The sequence below is a fragment of the Micropterus salmoides genome, unplaced genomic scaffold (genome assembly GCF_014851395.1).
Source record: "Micropterus salmoides isolate LMB-PRFRI ecotype aquatic unplaced genomic scaffold, ASM1485139v1 Ms_hic_scaffold_8, whole genome shotgun sequence".
Lineage (NCBI taxonomy): Eukaryota > Metazoa > Chordata > Actinopteri > Centrarchiformes > Centrarchidae > Micropterus > Micropterus salmoides.
The window spans coordinates 6,573,697-6,596,100 of NW_024044570.1; the positions used below are offsets into that span (position 1 = coordinate 6,573,697).

Below are 22,404 nucleotides of genomic sequence, written 5' to 3' on the forward strand. Positions count from 1 at the left end.
AAATACGCACATTTTTGCAACCAAAAATAAGGACAAACACCATTCTTACCACAAAGGTGAAGCCATCCATCTTGACCGACATGTGGCCACTGATGACCTTCACTGTGTGTCCTGATGGGGTGAAGTTCCCACTGAACACTGGGGAACACTTCAGCTCAGTCCACCTAAACACAACCGCCCCAAACAACACACAGACCAGGCATTATACCCTGCCACAGCCACCCAGCATTAATCCTAATTCAATGATCATCTACTGCAGTAAAACACAAAGAGGCCATCTTCATCTGGCATTGGGTGGGCGGTGTTTTTATTTATTTCCCCAGTTTGTAATGAGGTTGTTTGTAGCAAAAGGGACTTTTGAATGGGACATGGCCCCAGTGGATTTGGAGGAGCGGAAAGTCTGGATGCAGCGATTTTTCCCAGCAATTTTTCAGTTAGAGGAGTCATGCGTTGAATGCAGCAGACAGCAGGAGAGAGAGCGGGGCTTCTTAACATTCTTGCTTCAACACAATAACCCCTATTAAACCTACTCTGCCCCTATAGGACGCCAGTGTAGGGGTCCCTTTCTCTCGTAAACACCCACCACTTAACACACTCTGACTCTCAAAGGTGGCTTTTCAGATACTGTGCAGGAACAGTGTTCATTTAAACAGACATAAGTATACTAGTTTAACCTGCACACTCACTGCAAAAACTAGTACGTCAACAACTTCCCACAAAACACACACAGGCGTGGGATGCATTTAGCAAGATGTGGAACCTGTTTACTCCGTGAACCAAACAAAAAAAACACACACACACACACCTGTTGATATTGTCTTGTCTGGGTAGTTTGCAGGGAGCTCCTGCCACCTCCACTGTTACCAGAGAGGCCTTGAAGTTCTCAGTCTTGTCGAAGCCCAAGTTGCGCCCGCACATTGTCACCACTGTAGAGCCTCGTATAGGTCCCGAGGTCGGAAAAATCTAATGCATTCACAAGGAACATTTAACATTTAAACATTTAGTCATCGGTCTGCAGTCATAATCATAACAAGCATCAGTGGTGACCTACTCCTTTTACTTTCATACTGAGTCCTGTATGTATAACTGTTTTGGACTAAAAAATACAGTATTAGTTCTACACCAGCGGAGAAGTACCATAATCAAAATATCTGAAATTTCCCCTAAAGGGGGATTAATAAAGTTATATCTTATATTTGATCACCCAGATTTTGTAAGTGATACACATGTTAAGTATCCTGATATGAGATTTAAGAAAAATAAGCTATCAAGACACTGAAGAATAATGTTCATGCAACCTTTCAATTTAATTTTATTTATATAGTGCCAAATCACAACAATAGTTATCTCATAGCGCCTTTCTGCAGTGAGTTACGGCTCTTTTCATTTTCAAAGTCTGTGTGGTAAAACAGCCCCAGAGGAAGGTGTTTTTACAGATGCTTATCCAATTAACCCATCTTGTTGCATTTAGGGCAGAGGAGGTAGCTTATTGTTGTGTTTTTTTTATATGGAGAATAACAGCATGGGGTGGAACAAAGTCAGAAATACTGAATACCACCCACACTGAGCTCAATAAAATCTCACAATGTCAGAGCAGTGTAAAATAGGACAGTGCAGCTGTAAAAGGTCTGGTATTTCAGGAAGGACCATGACCTTCACAAATGCCACAATGTAGAGACAAACAGTGCAAACAGACCACAGGTTCAACAGATAGGTTATAGGAACTGTTTTTGGAAGGCGAGTTTGAACCCAGCATGATGTGATCACATGATGTTCCAGCAAACTGAGTCAGCAGGAAGGTGCAAAGTCACGTAAGTTAGATTTAGGTTCAGGTTATTTGCACAGTGTTGAAACAGCAGCTAAACAATTAAGAATTTATATGTTTAAATGAGCAAAAACTTCCTGCCCTGATTATCACTATGATCTAGTGGCTGTGGTTACCTTAGTGATGACAGGTGTGCAGTAGTCCTGGGTCCAGAGGGAGGAGGAGGGACACTGGCTGGCTCTGGTGCAGTGTCCATCACACCAGCCACATTCTGTCACCCGCGACGACAACAGACAGGAAGTACAGGTGGTCAGCTGACCACAGCCGGGGGCGATCAGAGGGACCTTAGTGATCTAGGAAGAGGACAGAATTGAAGACAGGGAGCATAATGTGACAACTACGATCTAAGAAAGTCAATTGTGTTTCCTCGTTTATGTCTAACATGAATAAAGTGTGTCAGACAGAAATAGATGGGGTTGCAGAACCCTTGCGGTAAGCCCCTAGGAACATTATTCTATTTTATCTGTTGGCTTGCTCCTGGTTTACTGTTGTTTATTTGCTTTCAATGAGAGTGTTTTTGTAATCATCTCACTAGAGCAATACATTTGTAAGGATTATGTTTTTGTTATGATTCAGAGATGAACCCAGGACAGTCTTAACCTACCCAATTTGTAGAATGGCAATATGTTCTGACCACAGGTGCATTTTTGTCCTTAATAATCTCTGTGTTTCCAAACCCACCTTGTTTCCTGTGGCCATTAGCAGGGCTCCATCTGAGTGTTCATCGCCTGGCAGTGCTACACTGGCGGAGACGGGTCTCGAGTCCAGGCGGATATTGACATGAGGAGAGGCAACTCGGGAGAACAACACCTGAAAAAAAATAGGACACGTCATTGCACTAGTCTTATTGTGGCAAAAACATTGTAATGAATCTGACACAGAGTATCATTAGTTGAGATTGACTGTAACTGAGATGAGCAATAAAGTCACTTTGTTGTAACAAAACACGAAACTAGCCAACTAGAGATGAGATCCAACAAAGAACAGAAACAACAAACATCAAGCAAACAGGTAACCAGACACCATTCAAAATGCTTTTGTAACAAGAATACTACGTCCTGAGACACTTTACTTTCCAATGGACAAAATATTAGCAAACATCAAAGAGAGGTCTCAACAGTAAACTTAAATCAGACATTTGGGTATTATTATTGGCACTGATCAACAACTTTCTTATAGGCATTTTTGACTGAAAATTTTAATTATTCATTCTTCAAAACATCTCTAGAGAAGACCCCACACATAGCGGAACAATATTTTTCTCTCCACTCGCTACTACTTCTGCTTCCTGTAGATGCAGCCAAACTTTGCCAATGCTGTAGGCATAAAATGAAAAGTGGGGTTTATAATAGCTACATATGTTGCTAAAGATACAGTATGATTTTGAAGCAACCAGCAGACAGGTCTTCAACAAGTCTTTTATTACTGCGCTAGCACACCTTGACTGGGAGTTGGTGCAGGAATATGATCCAGATTGTGTCTTTTTTTTTTTGAGGTAGTTCCTTGACCTGAATTTGACATCAAGCAGAGTTGTTTTAAAGTAACTCCATTACAATGTTTCCTCTTGGTGTCTTGTCAAGTGCCATAGTCCAGAAGAAATTGTGTTAAAAGACCTCACTGTCAACATTTTGTACTATAATAGCAGGAAAAGCACAAGTGTAACTAATACCACCTGCATATACAATTTCAGGGCTCTTGCCCTAGTACACTGAACTGGAACACAGCCATTATTGTTCATAGCTAAACCTGTGTTTGGCAAATCAAAATATCTGCTCTTTCAAAGATCTGGGGTTGGTTTAGAAGCAACCTTAATTACATGTAATTTAAAGCTGATTTAGATAATTTATATCAGAAGCAGTTTTTGCTATATTTATAATCCTGACAGCAATTGATAAATCAAATGCTCTGACACAAACATGAGTGTCCAATCCATATGTGGCAGTTGCAGGACTGTAATAAACTGGCCTACCTGCCTGCGTACCTGTGCACATTCTGCCCGTACACTCATATCACATGAAAATGTGCTCTGGGGGAGTGCCTTTGAAGGGAGGCCTGAACGCAGGGGATGGGATTTTTTCAGTTTGATACTTTAACGGGACATTTGATTAGATTTTATGGTAACTGGACACACACAACTTTTTCACTATGTTTCCATTATTTGAAGGTGTATATCACCAAAGCAATTTGCAAAAGTGCTTTTAAAAGGACAGTAAAGTATATGTTATTTTGTCTAATCTGCCTCTAACAATGGATGCACAACGTCAAGTAAACACTTGAAATTTTTGGAAATTCTGTTTTTTGTTATCTTTACGTTGCAAGTTAGATAAAGAGAACAATATCAATTTAATCTTTGTCTAGGTTAACAACCACTGGAATCAAACAGCTTGCTAGCCATCCAAGGTGACTTCAAACAACTCCAAACCTGTCTTTTAAACATGTATCTGTTTGTTTTTAACATGTGTAACAATAGAAAACAAGACATTGTGATGTAACAAGAAGTTAGCTTACATATTTTAACAATGGAAATGGAAACTGCACACACCACATCTAAAGTCCTGTCCTCATGGTGAAGTTGACAGTTTCGCAACCTTTTCTAACTCTACTAAAAGACTGTATTTGTGAATAACTTTGTTGCTAACAAGATGCAACATGTACATAAAACTGGGAGTTGTTGGAAGGCATATATTTTGCCTTTTGGCTTCGTGTAGCTGCGCTCCCTGCTTCCAGTCAATGTACAAACGTAGGATAAAAAAAACATAATGGAGCTACCTTTGTTCTTAAGATACACACATACATTTGATATTGTTTTCCCTCTAACTCTTAATAACACAACACAAGGACCTTTCAAAATGTGTATTTACAATTACTATTAATGGTTCATATTAGATTGCATCGACATTTTGCAGCATTTATCAGCTATGAAATTGGTCTGTCAATCAGTCAGCTTCGGCCTATACTCTGCCTGCAGTCACAAAATCTTTAATTAAATGTATTTTATTCGAAATACATCACTGTCTGTATCCTAATAAGTGCTTATGTGAGACACACACACACACACACACAGTCATCAAACCTGGAACAGCATTTATCATTTGCGGTTACACTGCAATTACAGGCCTGGGAGCAAACAGGGTCTCTAATGGGGTTGTGTGGTTGCTGCAGTTGAATGAAGCTCTCTGAATTACACCATTCCTCCATTGTGCACACACACACACACACACACACACAAATAGATATAGTCCACGGACAGACACAATCCCTCTGCCACGTCAAGATGAAGCTGCAATGTGATGTATCCTCCAAAAACATACAGTAGTACTGAAATTCTGAAAACAACAAAAACAAATCACACACCCACATGAAGCTGTGGCTGCTAATTGGAAGGTCGGTGGTTCAATCCCGGCTCTCCCAGGCTGCATGTCGAAGTGTCCTTGGGCAAGATACTGAACCATGAATTGCTCCTGGCGGCTGTTCCGTGAGAGTATGAATGTGTGTGAATGTTAGTTTCTGTTTGAGCACTTAGGCTCAGTGTATTAATGTGTGTGAATGCAGATGTAGTGTAAAAGCGCTTTGAGTGGTCGAAAAGACTAGAAAGGCGCTATACAAATATGGAGCATTTACATACAGTACAGCACACACCTGGCTGCCTGTAACAAACCGATGGGAGGTATGGTACGTGTGTGTGATTTATTGTGCTAGACAAAACACCACACAATGCACTTAAAGATATTTTCATCCACTCATTGTAAGTAACTATGCAACAGAGCGTCCAGTAAATACCTATAGCACTGCATTAAACATTTTAAATGTGATTTCTTTTGGTTAGCTGATACACTGCTCACCCTTGCCTCACCCTCAGAAATGCCTTGTTTTCCAGCATCATTCCTCCCACTGTTTAAACCTCATGATCAATGTTGGATTTTTAACAGCGAGTATAATGGGTGGCTTTCCGCTGGGGACAAGGCCATACAACAGGCATCTCTCTGGAGGTAATAGCGGTGTAAATTACAGCTTATTGTATTAAGCAGGCGGGGGGAAGTTTGGCCTATAAACACGGCCACTGTGTTATTCCCACAGTGGTCCAACTCAAGTAGAGGGAAACACTTCCTGAGCCAGAATGGAGTCCACTGGGGGGGAACAACGCTCTTTTTCTTTCACTGCCTCAACTCCATATTCCCTCTTCTCTCGTCCTCTGGGAGCAACCAGGAAACTGAAATACATGAAAAGTTGACAGGTTCTTTTTATCGTACTAACAATGAAATGAGCTGCCAGAGCAAAGACGACCACCACTCACATATTCTTATTGTAGCTTAGCTTTAGGAGAGAACAGGTGGCCGGAGGGTCGTCAGTTCAAATGCACGCCTTGGAAAATCAGTGCAAGGAAAGTGTCTAAGACATTGCAGTCAGACCTGGATACCTTTGAGCAAGGTGCTTAATGGATTACTTCAGTTTATTATATCTTCGTTCATACCTTCATGTAAGAACATGAGTCCACTTGAAATGTGGGTAATAATCCCTCATTTCACAGGAAGACTGTGAGCCTACCCCGCACTTCTTTAGCTAGTACAGTAGGTGAAAATTGAACCAGGAAGTCGGTCTGCGATGGATACCTTATTTTGTTTCCCACCAGATTTTTGATAATTCTCACTTGACGGACACAGCTTTGCATTAAGCCCTGCCCCCTACTCTGTCTCTGATTGGCTAACCCTAATCTTAAACCTAAACTTAACCAACTTAACCAATCTAACTAACGAGTACTGGCCAATCAGAGGCAGAGTTGTTGAAAATCTGGTGGGGGAAAAAAGCGTGATGATGGGTAACAACAAACAACAAGTCTTCTTTTTTGTTCAAAAAGTTTGGCTGGCCTGATCATCTTATGTTTACTCTGGAATTACGGTATCTTGGTGAGTACAATATGATTATTACTATCCTTTCTCTTGCTCAGTCATTTTTTCCCACTTTCTTTCTTTACTTTTCACTTGCTTAACATCTTTCCAGCTTTGTTTCCTTCTCCACCCTCTTTCGTTGGTCTCTCCGTCCACATCTCAACTTCAATCAAATTAATTCAGTTTATATCTATTTAACCTGCATGACTGAACAGAGACATGCTTTGCTAAAGCAATACTGCTGCAATCAGGATTATGTTTTCAACATTAGCTTTATTTTTACCAACATTTACGGATAACTAATGTTCAATTAATTATGTCAGAAATCTCTGTCCATCTCTGTGTCAATGACAGGCAGAACATACTTGATAAAATGGAGTGTATTGCAGTGCAGGGCAGCTGCTCTCCACTTCAGACCTTCTTAAACCCTTCAGCTAAAACAATGAACTTCAGCCAATTCAGCCAACCACAAAAAAAAAAAAAAAAAAAAAAAAAAAACTGAAGGAGGGTCTGGGAAGGAGGGTTGATGGTAGAGAAACAGCTGCATGGGACACTCAGTGAGCAGAAAATGCCGTGCAAGCGAATGTGTCAGCGAAGCCCCGCCATTCACCATTAACGTGCCGTTCGGCTTGTAAGCCCCGTTGCACCATACTACCACCGTCTCTAGCCCCCGTCCTTCCCTCCCACCCTTTCAATGCAGCTGTCGGCCCTTTTTTCCATGTCTCCCTTGCCTTTTTTCCCCCCATGCCTGTCTTTTCATTCTTGTGTTTCAAAAACACGTGAGGTAATTCAGCGTTTACTTTATGCGTTTAATTCGATGCATCGTAGTTTTCGGCCCAACACTGATGCACCAATACAATGTCACTCGCTGCACTTTACTCTGCAGCTGTAACCATTGCATGCATACAGTTGTACAGTTAAGAGTGAATTGACACAAAACTATAAACACCACATGAAACAGGAGGGAAAGTGACTACACTGAGTCATAGTCTGATATGCAGTTACACAGGCTATTCATACTGATTTAATTAGGTTGAATGCCAAAATGTAAAAAGTGTATTTTACACTGATGATCAGCACTTGTATGACTCTTCAAAACAAAATAATGCAACTAACAGACCTTCAACAGGCCAAATCCATATTTAAACTGCATGTGCAATGGCACTAAAAGCTCCAAAATTATTGTAGTGTAATTGTTATGTGCCAAGTCTGGAAAGTCATAAAAATGTATTCTCGCTTAACACTGATTGGGTGATTTGCGTGTCTAGACATGAAACTGGGATGCATTTGGCTGAAAAGAGAATGTTTTTTTCCAACATCTCAATTACATACAGCCACTGTTTCAAATGTATTTAAATGACCATATTTGAAAGACAGTTGAATGTAAATTGTCTGCCTGTCTCTCATGTCTAGACATCTTTTAATCTGCAAATTACAAAACCAGGAAGCCAAATACCTGCTAAAAGGAAGAGTGGTCTCTGACTCAAAAAATAACATGCAATCAAGGCCAAGGTGTTCAAGGAAGCATATCTGATGTGAACCATCGTGTGGCACAGCATGCGTGTAAATCTGACAGACTGATCACGCTGTAAACCGGCCGATTCCGGTCACAGGCTGATCAATCGGTGCATCTCTACCTAAAAGCAGTACTGACAGGCCATGTATGAGACGTTGAAAGCAGCTAACAAATGGATAGTTACAATTATAGGTGTAATGGACTGTGTTTGCTCAGATGGCAGACTGGAACATGGGCTTTTTGGAGGCTCACTGAGCATAGGTCAAATGTAAGCAAATTCTGCAAACAGAAAGGTCCTGTTGCTGTTCACAGTTTCCCCAAACCTGCCTCTAGTAGAGGCACCTGCAGCTGTGTGTTGTGTCTCCAGCAGGGCGCTTTCACTACTCTCAAACCAACGTCCTGAGGCATTTACATGAACAATTTCTATGCAAATAAGGTTCCTGCCAGTCTTTTAAAAACATTTATTGCAAATAATTACCAAGGACAGAACCATGTGACTTCTTTACCTGTATGTGGCGTCCGTCAGCGGTGCCCAGGTATGCCACTGCACGGCCATGGACTGGCACCACTGTGATAGAGGTAACCAGGGTGTTTGTCAAATCTTTTTGCCAGTACTCCAACCTTTGGACAAACTGGGTCACCTGCAGGCGATACTCGCCCTCTTTCCCTTCATGGATTCCCTCATGTGGGTCGCAGTCGTCTGATGAACTCTGCAAAGTAACCAAAGGCATCAGTCAGACAAAATGTCTTGTAGTGTACTCAAAGAATAACAACATAGACAGCGAGATTAATAGTGGAGAGAGTGCTTCTTATTGTAATTACAGGCGTGAAATGGATAGGACATAAAGCGCAGAAATCAGAAAATCAGTGTGGTCATGTTTAATATACCCCCCCCCCCCCCCCCCCACACACACACACAAAGTATTAAACTTTGCTTAAGAAGGAAAATCTGGAGCAGGAAGTAAAGACTATTGATTGCCACAAATATTAGTTAATGGACTGTACCATTCTTTCTGGGAATCGTCAGCAAGATTGGATCACTTTGTCCAAACAGACTGCTCTCCTAAAACTACTTATTATATAATATCATGTTGAACTATCTCCTTTCATATCTGGCCTGATGGGGGAGGGTTAAGAGCCAAACCTCCTAAGCTCCCCTTAGCTACTCTTTCATCAGGCTGTGCTCGTAATGGAGGTCTCAGTGTGATAGTACCTCAAGGGCAAGTATACTCTTTGTTGAACAGAAGTTTGGGGACGGCAGGATTTCATGGGAAACAGTGAGGAGACTTTCATGCTGTTTTTCATTCCATGAACTGCTTTTTCCCTCTCCAGCTGGGCAAACCCCATGTTTTTTCTCCCTCTTTCTCCACCCCCCTCTTTCTCTTCTTCTGTCTCCTCACTTGAGTTTTAGAAGCAAAATCTGTCACTCCAGTACCCCTTACTTTGGTTTTCAAAAGTCGCTGGGTAGTGCAGATTGTTGTGTCTGGAGCCTTTGGAGCATATAGTGAAAGCTCAGACTGTAGCCAGAGCTGGATTTGGGGGCCTTTCTCTATCAAATCCACCCCCCACCCCTACTCACTAGCCCTGCTCTCTCAGTGCTCCGGCTCTTTTTGTGTTTAGTCATGGCCTCCAGTCCCAGCCTCAAGTTTCATTAATTTTTAATGACCCAGAGGGTGCTGGGCCTCTTATGGCTCTTAAGGTCCTTGACCTGACTGCCTGACCAGGCCTGAGCTTTCTGTTGTTTTCTCAGCTTCAGTGGATGATGACCTCTTCACTGGAGTCACAAGGAGTGGGGAGGGAGTACAGGTAGAATGATTATGACATCCTGCAGGTGCCTTCATTCAGAGTACTTTAAATACAGTTTTAGCAGGAAACAACTAATCCTGAATGCAGTGTTTTCCTCACAACGATGTGTGCGATCTTGACCTTTTATTGTGACTTAAAGGGTAAAAACTGATCTTGCTGCATCAAAAAAAAGTTAGTTTTAATCACTTACAGACTCACAATCTCTTTCACCCTCTACCTAAAGCCCTGCCTGGGTCATAAGGCGATTATTTGTGGTTTGTGTGAAGCACGCTGCGTCATTTGTTTAGTGAAGATCTCAAGGGCAAGCTTTGAAGATGAGGAGAACAATGGTAGAGTAATAAATCAAGAAAGTTTCTTTCTTGGGGACATTACATAGCCGAGACGAACAGGGACGCACGAAGAGGAAAGCAGGGAAAAGCAGAGAAACCCTGGCTAACCGACAAGCACACAGTCACAAAACTTGGTTAAATTAAATGTCCTCAAGGCTAGTGGCTGCATTAAGAGAGACAATGGTTAGGTCAAACAGCTGTGAGGCGGTGCAGCCAGCTGATATGCACAGAATTACTTGGTGTTAAAGAAATGACAGTTTGTGACTGAAATTGTTTTTAAATTGGATAGAGATATGGACACGTAGGTAACAGAGGAGGGTTTGACAAAGTCTGAGAGCGAAGGCAGAAGAAACTTCTCAGGCTTCACAGGTTGTCTTTAATGTGTCAACCGGTGCTAATCACACTTTTAAAATGTCGATCAATCGTAACTCCTGTTTGCATTTTCCGGACTAACGGCTAGCACTGAGCACATATGAAAAACATGGGATTCTGCCAAGACTCTTCTCAAAACTACAGCAGATAGAGACATGATAGCTTTAGTGATTATGCCACGCGGCTCAAAAAACATGCCAAAGGATGATTATTTTCAGAGAAAACAAACAGGACTTTGGGGTGTTTGTTGAAGCGGAGCAGGATGATGGGAGGGAGGACTAAAAGGGTCTTTGGAGGCATTCCTCTGCCTCTGTTGAGGTATTCCTGAGGATCAAGGCAATGAAATTGGACAGTGGAAAGGCTGTTTTGACAAGCTTCGTTTGAAGCTCCGCTGCTGTTATCCTTGGCTGTTTCTTGGCACATAGACAGGACGTCACGCTGACACTGCCATGTAGACAAACAGGTTCCTCAAGAGAGTAAAGTATGACAAAAAGTCCAATAAAGAATTTAAATATATACTCAAATTTAACGAAAAAAAATTAGGGCTGTCCCCGTCTAAGGATTTACATAATCGAATCAGAATCGTGAAGTCCTGCCTATAGTCGACTGATAGTCGAATCATGTCACGTGTGTTTTTGTGCGTGCCGATTGCGAGCCGAAGCTAAACTAAGGCTTATTGTTGACCATTTTCTCTCTCTCTTTCTCTCGCCTGCCATTCACCGGTCTTGTGCAGAGTTGTCTGCCGACAACTTCATGCATGTCGTGGTTCCTCGCGGGTCTATTTCAAGTTGCGGCTGTTTAAAAGCGAGAAAATATTCTTTGTGTGGTTCATCAACAGTGATAAACTATCGACACAACACCAGTAAAGCTGTGGCTCCGTCTCTTCATCACGTTTTCCTCCTGCCACTACACACATCCACGCTATGCCTACACATGTGCAATGACGACCCAGGGTTAGGGTTCCAATTTTGGATTTATTCACGCACTTTAAAAACATTTATTGGAAGTTTTTTTTCGTTTTATATGTTTATTTACAACATTAAACGTTGAAATGTGTATTGTAATAGGCTGTATATGAACTTTTTGTGAGAAAACTGGTAGTTCTATGTAAAATCACACGTTGAGCTCCCTCATATCGCCAAAATTACATGATCCTTGTTTTGCTGCAAAGCTTCGACTGTGAGATTGACAGTCGAATCAGGCTCTGCCCAACGAAGCATCGAATCCCTACAAAAAATACAACAAAAAAATAAGTCTAGCAGAGAGAAAGAAAATAATTTTATTGACCATAAAACCATGTAATGGTGGTTTCAGAATGCTGGCAGCAGTTTTTAAACAAGAGCACGAGCTACAAGAATTTCAAAAGGTCGAAATGTTGGAGGTGTGAATTATTTGAAATTTTTCTACAGACTAATCTAGTTTGTAGGTGGAAGCATACAATTTGAAAAATTTCCAAAACCACATGCACTTGCTGGTATCAACTTACTGTGAAGTAAAATCCACAATTCTCTAAAGTCTGTGTTTATGATGATTTCCTCCAGTGTGTCACTGCCTGCACAGTAGTTCTACATGTTTACAGCACAAAATTACACTTTTACAATTTGTCATAACCAACTTTACACCAGTGTTTTGAGACTAAATAACTTCCACATTCAGACTGGTTACCTGTACCTATCAGAGGGGCAACTGCTCTCCGTTTCTACCATCGGTAAAAATTTGTTCAGTTCGACTCTGCCACTGCAGTAATGGTGGATAAATCCACTGGCGGATTTCTGATACTGGCAGCTACAAACACATTTTAGCCGATATCTGAAAAGTACTAAGGTTTCCCTAATGGAGGATCAATCACTGAGTAATGAATCAATTATTCCATAAATTACTATTTATACTGATTCAATTTGAAGTTTAGATGAGTTTAATGGCCATTTTTCATCTCTCTCTTACATTCATCGTTTGGAAGATTTACAGTGTTGGAAGTGTTCCTGATGTTCTACATCTTTCAGGCCATTTTTCGAATGTGTCTTTCACCTGTAGAACAGGCACCGTGGGGCAGATGTGAAATATTGTACAGCTTTTGCCCCATACTTAACCAGCAGCCATTGTCCCCAAAACAACGGCATGGCGATAGGGTTTCTGTGTCGTGGAGCTCCTAAACCCTACGGCATTGCTCAGGAGAGTCAAGAGGGGGTGAAAGGTGATCCGCGTGGTCTAATGTCGTTTTCATACTCTCACTGTGGCCTCTGGGTCCTGTGTGAATAGACACACTAATGCCTGAATTATAAACCATGGACTAGGTTACTGGCAGGAGAGGATTTGGATACAAACACTGTCGCTGCCGTGCAAAAATAGGGCTCTTGCTAATGTACAAAAATACACATCATGTTGCAGAGGCTTGGCCCAAGTAAGCACACTTGCACACATGCACAAACCCATGGAGTCTGTCTCGTTGCTGGCTGCTCAGCTGGCTCCCTCACTGGAATAACAGACCTTTGACCTCCGGATTGCATGTGATATTTGTGCACTTCAGACAGCGGAGAGGTTTGGTTGTCGTCGGGTTGTGTGGAAATGCATTTTTCAGAGAAAGTGAAATGCAAAAGAATGTGGAGTGCACATATAGGTCTGTGTGTGTGTTGGGTGGAATGTATTGTTGTTGTAATGTTGGGACACACATTACAGTACTCCACCTGGACTTAGGGTGCACGTTATTCTGTAACCTGACCCTCAGTAGCTGTAATGACCGTGACGTGTGTGTATAAGTACGCAGGTGGCTGGTCGCTCCAAGCACATGCAGTCATGTGTTAATGTGTGTTTGCGTGTGTGTATTGCTGTAGGGGTCATGGTGTTGGGGACAGTTAAGGGAGTGAGAGAAGCTGACAATAAGCCGAGGACCGACCCTGGCACTTGCAATGCAGCTGGCCTCGCCCTTGAGTGGCCCCCCAGACGCCAGGCAGGACTTTGTTTATTATGGGGTCCTGAGGTGGGTGCAGGCAGAAAAATGGCCTCACACATAAACAGCTCCAACAGAAGGCACGGAGAATAATATGTGGAGATTATAGTAAAATTAGACATCCTGTTTTTCAGAAATGTAAACAGTTATAATTGACACTATTTCAAACCCCTTTGACTTATGTGACAAAAACATGCGCTCTGAACCTGTTAGCTTTTTTCAGGTTGATATTTTCACATTTTGACACATTTTCCATGGTATTAAGTTCAAGAAACATCCTATTTCCTCTGATGCTTCTCAACAAACAGCTTGTTACACCCACAGATAACGGTCACTCTGTGTGGCCAAAAATTGGGATCTTGGATTCATATAGCATGTATAAATATTTTTAAAAATAGACACTGCTCTGGAAATGACAGACATCATGGTGGCACTTACTGCGGCTGTCTTGGTGCAGCGAAGTAGCAAACTGGAGGTTTCTAAAATCACTGGTTTCCAAAAGACATCCTTCATGTAAAATTCCACAACTGTCATTAGACAGAATGTGAGGCTGCAAGTAGCTGAAAAGGTCTTTCCTTTGTGTATGAACGGTGAGATAAGCACATGTACAGTAATGTATAAGGAGAGGCATTAAATTTTGCAAGCTTACCAAATTTTTAGGATGTGACATTTCCACCTATAAGGTCATCATCAGGCAAACATGAAGAAGAAGAGGCAGGCTTTTGCCTCACGTGCTTTGTATGCTGATTTTGCCCTGCATTTGTACCCAACTGTGGTGCGATGTACAAACTATCCACTTATTTTCAAGATAAAATCTGTCTTTCACAAGTCCCCAAACTTTATAGCAATGGAATACTAAATTTCTGGAGTACTTAACCAAAGACATTCAAGTTGCCCAACCATTAGCTCACCTTTCCACACAGAGAAAATCTATGGTGTCCATGATGAGATGTTGTATCCTTTCCTGCGAAGGAATGCAGTCTTTACATTTCCCATGCTCACAACATGCAATTTGCATTTGAGAGTTGTGACAAGAAGTAGGAAACACCATCTTCCAAAATTTAGACCATTCCATTACCTAATTTTGTCCCTGCCCACAAACTAGAACTAACAATAGCTCACAGATCATGGTGTAATCTTTTGTCTTTATTTTTCTAATATGTAAGACAAATCACTTCCTGTGCAAAATCTCTTTCTGACAAAGAAAGAATTATCATGCACCACTGGCAGGATATTCTCCTGTTCAGTCCAGATACTGAAAATAAGATCTTATTGTATCATTTAAGCTTCTCTGTCTCTCCCCCTTCCCTCTTGAGTAAAATTTTCGCACACCTACTCTCCTGACCACCCCCTTCAATTCTTCTCATGACTAACCACCTTCCTCTCTTTTTTCTATTTCCTTTAACTCCACCCGCGCACACACACACACAGTCCATTCTAAATAATCTATCAGCATGTGTGTATATTTGTGTGTGTTCTCCAGGCTTCTCCTACAGAGGAACAATGCAGCTTCCAGTCGCTCGGCGCCACTAAATCACCATAACTCTATGAAACCTGGCTAGGTGAATGATGATCGTGCATCCTCCGTATCCTCTGCCTCCAATAAGAGACTAAAATATCATCTCTAAGAACACAGATGGGGGTGATTTTTCATCACTGCTTGACAAAGCCACTTCTTTTCCTGAATGTATCAACACATTTTTCTCCTGTTCTTCTTCTCAGAGACCGGGGATTTATGCAATTCAAAACAAGGGGAAGGATGATGGACTGCTGAGTTTGGTGATCGGGGGCCAAAAGACACTATTTCTGCTCTGTCTAAGAACTTACTTGATTCCACTTCAACTAAACGGCAACAGCACATTCTTCAGATGAGCTTTCCAGAGTTGCACTGCAAATTCCCATATCGGTCAGACTGACACAGTAGCTAAAGTTACAGTCTGCAGATCAAAGGGAAACAGACTGGTCAACTCCTTAATACATTCATAAATAGAGATGAACTATTAAGAGAGAATGGTTTTTTCATATGGGAAATTTTCAAAAACGGTTCAATAAGGCCAATTTCTGTGGTAAGTACATAACAAATGGATTGTTTTCCCATTGATGAATGATACTAGGTTCCATCCATGCAGCTCTTATCCTAGGTGTTTCATAAAACTTCCTGACATATGAGATACATTACACTATATAAACCCAGGCTTGTCATGCTTGGCTTGCACTTTCCGCATGAAACATACAGTAAAACATTCCCGCTGGACTCACACTTTTCTCCCTGACTTTTATTTGTTTAAATACTGAGGTCACATCGATATTTGTGACATCTGCTGTGAGGATGCTAAGGGAGGGAACCTCATGATGGTTGTAATCTAAGTGAGACGGGATAGTAAGCTTATTCTACCATCATACTTTTATTAAGATGCACAGGATATCAATTGAATTCTTTGTATTATCAGAAATTGTATGTTGTTGTTTATATATTTTTTGGCATTATAGGAAAGATGCAGCACAAACACTGCTCCAAGTTTCAGGTATTAACAGCACAAAACTGCCTATAAAGTCCTTTCTTTTTTTGCTGAGTCATATAATTTATTTACAATTTTCTCACAGCTCAGTAGCAAATGATCCCTAGTGCAATGGCGGTCTATGGGACGGGGGTGGGGAACCACTGTTCTAGGAGACTGAATTTGAGGTTTAAGTGCTGGCTTTCAGTTCTAAAGGGTTAGTACACCCAGAAAAGCGCATATTTCTTTGCTTATAATAGTGGTATCTGGCTTAATTTGTGATTGAGATATATGTCTCTTATATATCTGCCTCCCCCACAATAAAGTGGGGAAACATCATGTCATTGTTACTCCACTGTCCTAGCTGTGAGGAAAATTTTCAGGTAGAAAGTCCCATTAACACACTGCTGTTTTTACAGTAAATGTAATTTTTCAATAGTGTGAGCACCACAGACAAAAGTCAATTTACCTCAGTTGTTCTGGGTGTAGGCAAAAGTCCCAAATATGGACAAATAAAACCAAAACTATCTGAAAGATTAGAAAAGAAAGTGTGTTTTTGTTCCCTTGAGTGAACCCAAACCTTTAGTTAACATTTCACATCAGATGTAGGTATCACAATGCTTTTTATGTATATAGTCCCCAAGGTAAAAAAAGGTATAAACAGTATAATGTTGATGAATATAGATGGGAACACCCCCAAACACCCTGTCTTAATGCTTTCTGACGGCACTGTAACTAAATGAGTAATGACACTGGGCAATTTTTAGGGTGCAAATGAGCGCCACATCATGCTTTGCTTTTTCAGCCGGGATATTACTCACTCAGAACATTACTTTAGAGCGTTAATGTCTTTCTGAGGTGAGATCAATCTCCAATCTGACAGCTAAGCAAAGTGATCAGTCGTATTTACTAAAGCAGCTGCCATTCCTGCATGTGCTCGTAACTATAGAAACACATGACCATAATGGGGAGGGGGGTGATTTATTGTCAGGGTGACTTCAGAGAGTTAGCACCAATAATTTACTTGCATAACTTTATTAGCATTACCCTCTCCCAATGATGACTACATAGGTACTACAGTCACAGAGGTTTAAATGTACAGTTTTTCTGCTGTGCACAGCCAACAGCTTCACTCACGATGTCAAAATAATTGGTCCTTTTTGCAGAGGATGAGTGAGGATGTGCACACAAGTTCTAAAATGATTCAAACTGACATTTTTCAGTTACTGAAGTTATTCAGCCAAATCTCTTTTTTTCCCCAGAATTCCTGCTTCCCAGCAGTCTAGAATAATCATCAGTTGGCAGAATCTCCACAGCAAAGATTTCACGGTGAGCAGAAATTGCCAAACAGTTCCTCAAGCCTTCTCGCTACCATTTAAAGCATACTGCCTTTATGACTGTAAGAGGCTCTCTCTGCTTCTCATCTTTCTCAGATCTGAGAGGCGAGACAGATTGAACTGCTGGGGCTCATGCGCACAAGATGTAAGGAAGAGAAACAGCATCTGGAGAGCCGCAGCCCAACAGCAGCCATTCAGGAGCAGCCAGATAACCTCAGGTTGTAAACAGCACTGGCCTGCGCCTCAGCAGCAAGGCATCTTATCAACCGAGGGTCAACATGATGTCTGAACATGCAGGCCTCCTCATCTCAGCCAGGTACTAGATGAGATGAGATCACTGGCCGGCGTTGTGCTGGCAGAAAGACAGTGCTCGTACTCATGGTCGCTCTCAGATCAGAACCAGATGAAGAAAACCAAACAAACACAGGCATTTATTCTTCACAGGGAATATACTTTTTTTTGCTCAGCTGCACTGCCCTTCATATTTGTTTCTTTTCACCAAGAGACACAGAAAAGCAAATGTAATATTCCGTCAGCTTTGCATGGAAACTAACAGAGATAAATATAGTTGAGAAATCCCATGAAACACAAACAGCCAAAACCTCATCTAAAAACTTCAGAAAACAGACGTGTTTTTTATAGAAGCAGATCTTTATGAAGTCACCATAAAATGTTTCACTGCATGTAATCACAGTTTGCAGGTGGCAGCCATTTGTGTGCTTCAGAGTCTCTATACTGCACGATGAAGCAAACAAAAGACAAATCTGCATTGCCTCTGTCCTCAGAGAGCGGACTATGAGTGCAACAATACATCACTGTGCTACTTCTTCACACTCCACAAACTCCTGGAAGTTGGCATCTGGCTTTGCAGTGTTGCTCAACCTCCAGCTCACACACTTGTACAGATATATCAAAGATCTTCAGGGATCAGGCTCTGAATAAGTTTGCTGCATCTGTTTGTGCTCACTTACTGAGCCACCAGGCCTGAAGACAGAATTGTTAATGCTCAGGACTGGAGTATACCTCTCAGTATACCGACTTCATGATGAGGGCTCAGTTCTATGTTTTAAAATGTGCAGGCTGGAAGGTTATTTGATGCAACATAACAATAATTGTGGTTTCTTGACCTGAAAGCAAACTAGTAATCATTTTCCCCAAAACAATAAAAACAACAATTTAGTCAGGTTTGCAAACCCAACAAAAGCTCTGTTTTACCATAAAACTAAAAATAGCCAATAGCTGTTTTGGAATATGTTTAAGACTTTCTTCTTACTCTTTAAATCAAAGCAATCCTGGCAGAGTCCAGCTGCTGATAAAATTAGGCCTTAACCGTAAAACACACTATTCAGTTCCGAGAACAGCTACTCAACCCTCTCAGGTGTGAGCTTGCCTTCCTCATGCAATATGATTCAAGCCAGGATCACCGATGAGGAGGATAAGATCAAAGCCTGCAGGAGACAACATCCGTGGTGTCCGAGGGATTGACTAAATAGCTTCTCTGTTTGTGGTGTATTGTTTGGGAGCGCAGCAGGGTGATAAAAGCCGTACAAGTGTGCGGACAAAGAAATGGGGAGGAGGATTTCTTTTCTATTTGCCTCCATTACTTGAGTACACATTCAGCTACAATCCTTTGCTTGCATTGTGTGGGGATTACTGGTTGAATGGAATGGGGGGGATTAGTCCTCATCTGAGGTGAGACCTTCCCCTGGAAAAGCATTTTGTCCACTTCCATTTGGTTAAAACATTTAGATTACTTAGACTGGTTATTTGTGTATTCAGGAAGCACGTTGGAATGATTGACAGAGGGCTACACGTCAAATTTAGCAGATTGCTCACATCAAAGGATCAGTTCACCCCTCACTTACTTATGGTGGTACCTATGCAGATGGTTTTCTGTCTCTGAGATTTCGACATAAACCCTTACACAATCGAAGTGAATGGAATTTAATTTGTGTTGCCCAGGGCATTGAAAAGTTTAATTTATTATAAAAAGTTCAAAAGCATCGCGTCTTTGGAACCACTTTCTTTGAAAAAAAATTTTCCTGTGAAACCTCGAGCAAGTTCTGTAGATTATTGAGTAACAATAAACTGTTTTGCTTTAAAATCCCATATACAGTAATTACAATTGAGTAAACATACATCTAGTGGATGAGATGCCCACAAATTTCTGTCCATGTTTCTTTGTGGTTTCAAGCAGGTCATCAACCATACTATGTACATAAACAATCAAGCATTTTTCATCTACTCATTAGTATAAGTACTAAAGCTTAAGAAAAATGCAAATGAGGGTTCTGTCCACTCAGAATCTGTGGCCGCAGGACTGCCAGGACCATTTGCTGCTCTAGTGACCTTTGTGATTATGAGCGTTTCAAAGGACCAGACTCAGACCTTATGACAAAGCTTGAAGGATCCACAGCAAAGGAAATGAGAGAAATGGGGTCGAGGTGAGGCCGCTGCTCAGGACAGCAGCAGGAGAAAAGGAGATTGCTTTTGGCCCTTCATTTAGAGCACAGGGGCTGACAGATAAGCATCCACAAGCCTCATTTTAGTAGAGAGCAGGATATCACCATGTGGTGAAATAGAAGAGTAGGAGGTATGCCACTGATTAGGAAATAGCTCGGGGGCCTTGACTCATAAGCTCAGTGGAGCAAAGCTCCTCCATATTTGACACTAAACAAGTGTATCACGAATGGCTTCTGGCACTGCTGGCAAACACCTCCATGCTGGTAAGGAAAGAATTTAGGAAATCCAATCAGAGCAGAGTCTGTCAGCTGGATGGAAAGTATCTAATTTGCAAGACAGTGTCAAAACAAAAAGATGACTTGACTCAGCCACAATCATCACCAAGGTACTTTGTGTAATTGGCTGGAAATAAAGTATTTTATCCATTAGCCAACCACAGGGAAGGATAGATTTCAAAATTCACAAACTGTGCTTGAAAGTTTGCCATAGAGTTGCAACTGGTGACAATTTTTATGGACAAATTAATTAATCAATCCATTAGCCTATAAATTGTCAGAAAATAGGAAAAAAATAAAAATAAAATTGCCCCGGCCTTTCTGTGTGGAGTTTGCATGTTCTCTCCGGATGCTCCGGCTTCCTCCCACCATCCAAAGACATGCAGGCTAGGTTAATTGGTGTCTCTAAAATTGTTAGCGTGAGAGGTTGTTTGTTTATGTGTGGCCCTGCGATGGACTGCCGACCTGTCAAGGGTGTACCCCGCCTTTCGCCCGAGGTCAGCTGGCATTGGCTCCAGCCCCCTGTGACCCTGTACGCAGGATAAGCGGTTGACGATGGATGGATGGATGGATGGAAATTACTTCTTCTGTCCCACTAACTATCCCAAAACACAATATACTCATTCATAACTGAGAAAAGCAGGCATATTTTTAACATTTGAGAAGAGATGTGAAAAAAACAAGTTTTTTTTATCTGACAGGGTCGTAGTTAGCACTAAATATCTTATCAGCTGTGGCCTGAATTGAACAGTATTTGGCTGATGGTGGCTGGTGGTAATTTCCCACCCTGCTTATTGAAAGACAGCTTGCAGGCACTGACGGTTTGCATATTTACTACTCTACTCTTTATCTAGGGAACAAAGATAAGATGTGCATACAAAGGCCCATGCAAAAGGATTTACACACACTTCCAAAACAAGAACCCAGACTCCTGGGCTAATCATTAACTGTGCGGATTCAAAACTAAACACTGACATTAACTGAATGTGAAATCATGTAGAAAATCGCTCAGGAAATGCCTGCAGACATGAATAGGCTCACGTTGAGCCAATACTGGTGGACAGTACTGTTGAAATAAAGTTGCTGCAATAAATGCATGATTGATCTTCTACCATCAACGTATTGTGAAATCTCTTATTCTGGTGGTTATGGGGTAGGGTGATCATTAGTTAGACAAATAATCTATTATAGTATAAATCAACAGGGCTTGTCACAGTGGTACAGCTTCAAGGTAAGGTCATTTCAAGGGTAATGTATCATACATTATAGGATAAAGTCCATGCTTTTATGTCTTTTGCCGGATCTGGTGTGAAGCTGTGTGCGGGTACTGACCAAATCTCTTGTCACGTAAAGGGACCTGCCTGGACCCGAATGCCAGGTGACGCAACGGCCCACCTGAGGGTGGATGGGCTGATGACACACAGCTGCCAGCTCTCACATAAAACACATCGCCATATGGCAAGTGAGAGTGCGCCGGGTCAGTGCACAGAAACTGTTACATAGACGTTATGACATATAGACATTAGCTTGCACCTGCCTGAACTTGCACTCACTGATATGGCTGATTGTTGCAGTGAAGCTGCCAACTGCATGTACTTTAACTCTTTTTATTATTATTTTTTATTACTTTTGTTGCTTTTTTCAACAATAAAACTCTTAAATGAAACTTGACAAGAAGTGTTTTAGGGCTGCAACTAATTATTATTATTTTTATTATTATCTATCTGTTAATCCATAAATTGTCAAATCACAATTTCCCAAAACCCTGGTTGACACTTTCAGCAGTTCAAAACCCAGATACGTAGTTTAATCTCATTGAAAATTAAGAAAATCAGCAAATATTCACATTTAAGAAGATAGAACCAGTGAAATTTTGATATTTTTGATGAACTGATTATCAAAGTTGCTTTTTGAATTTTTAGTTAATGGACTAATAGATAAATCGACCAATTGTTTAATTAAATTAGCTATTATTTGCTGTTTTATAGATGTAATGTAGCGGACCTCCTACTTTTAAAAAGACAATATATGCAGGTTATCAAAACACATTAGATCTAAACTCATTCTCATTACAAACGCATTTGCAGTCTTCTCTTTCAAAACGAAGGCTTACCATGGAGTAAAATGAGGACAGGACAGGACAAGAACAT

The 22,404-nt window shown here is 41.2% G+C and overlaps 1 protein-coding gene across 1 annotated transcript in view; it reads right to left on the reverse strand.

Annotated features, from left to right (window-relative positions):
- The window catches only part of met (MET proto-oncogene, receptor tyrosine kinase), a 66,327-nt gene that overhangs the window by 32,626 nt on the left and 11,297 nt on the right, over positions 1-22,404 (reverse strand). The window contains exons 3-7 of the mRNA XM_038706790.1: positions 8,734-8,937; positions 2,507-2,635; positions 1,942-2,118; positions 806-963; positions 50-164 (exon numbers count right to left, since the gene is read on the reverse strand). Coding sequence (XP_038562718.1) covers positions 50-164; positions 806-963; positions 1,942-2,118; positions 2,507-2,635; positions 8,734-8,937 — 783 coding nt within the window. The remainder of the gene's footprint in view (positions 1-49; positions 165-805; positions 964-1,941; positions 2,119-2,506; positions 2,636-8,733; positions 8,938-22,404) is intronic.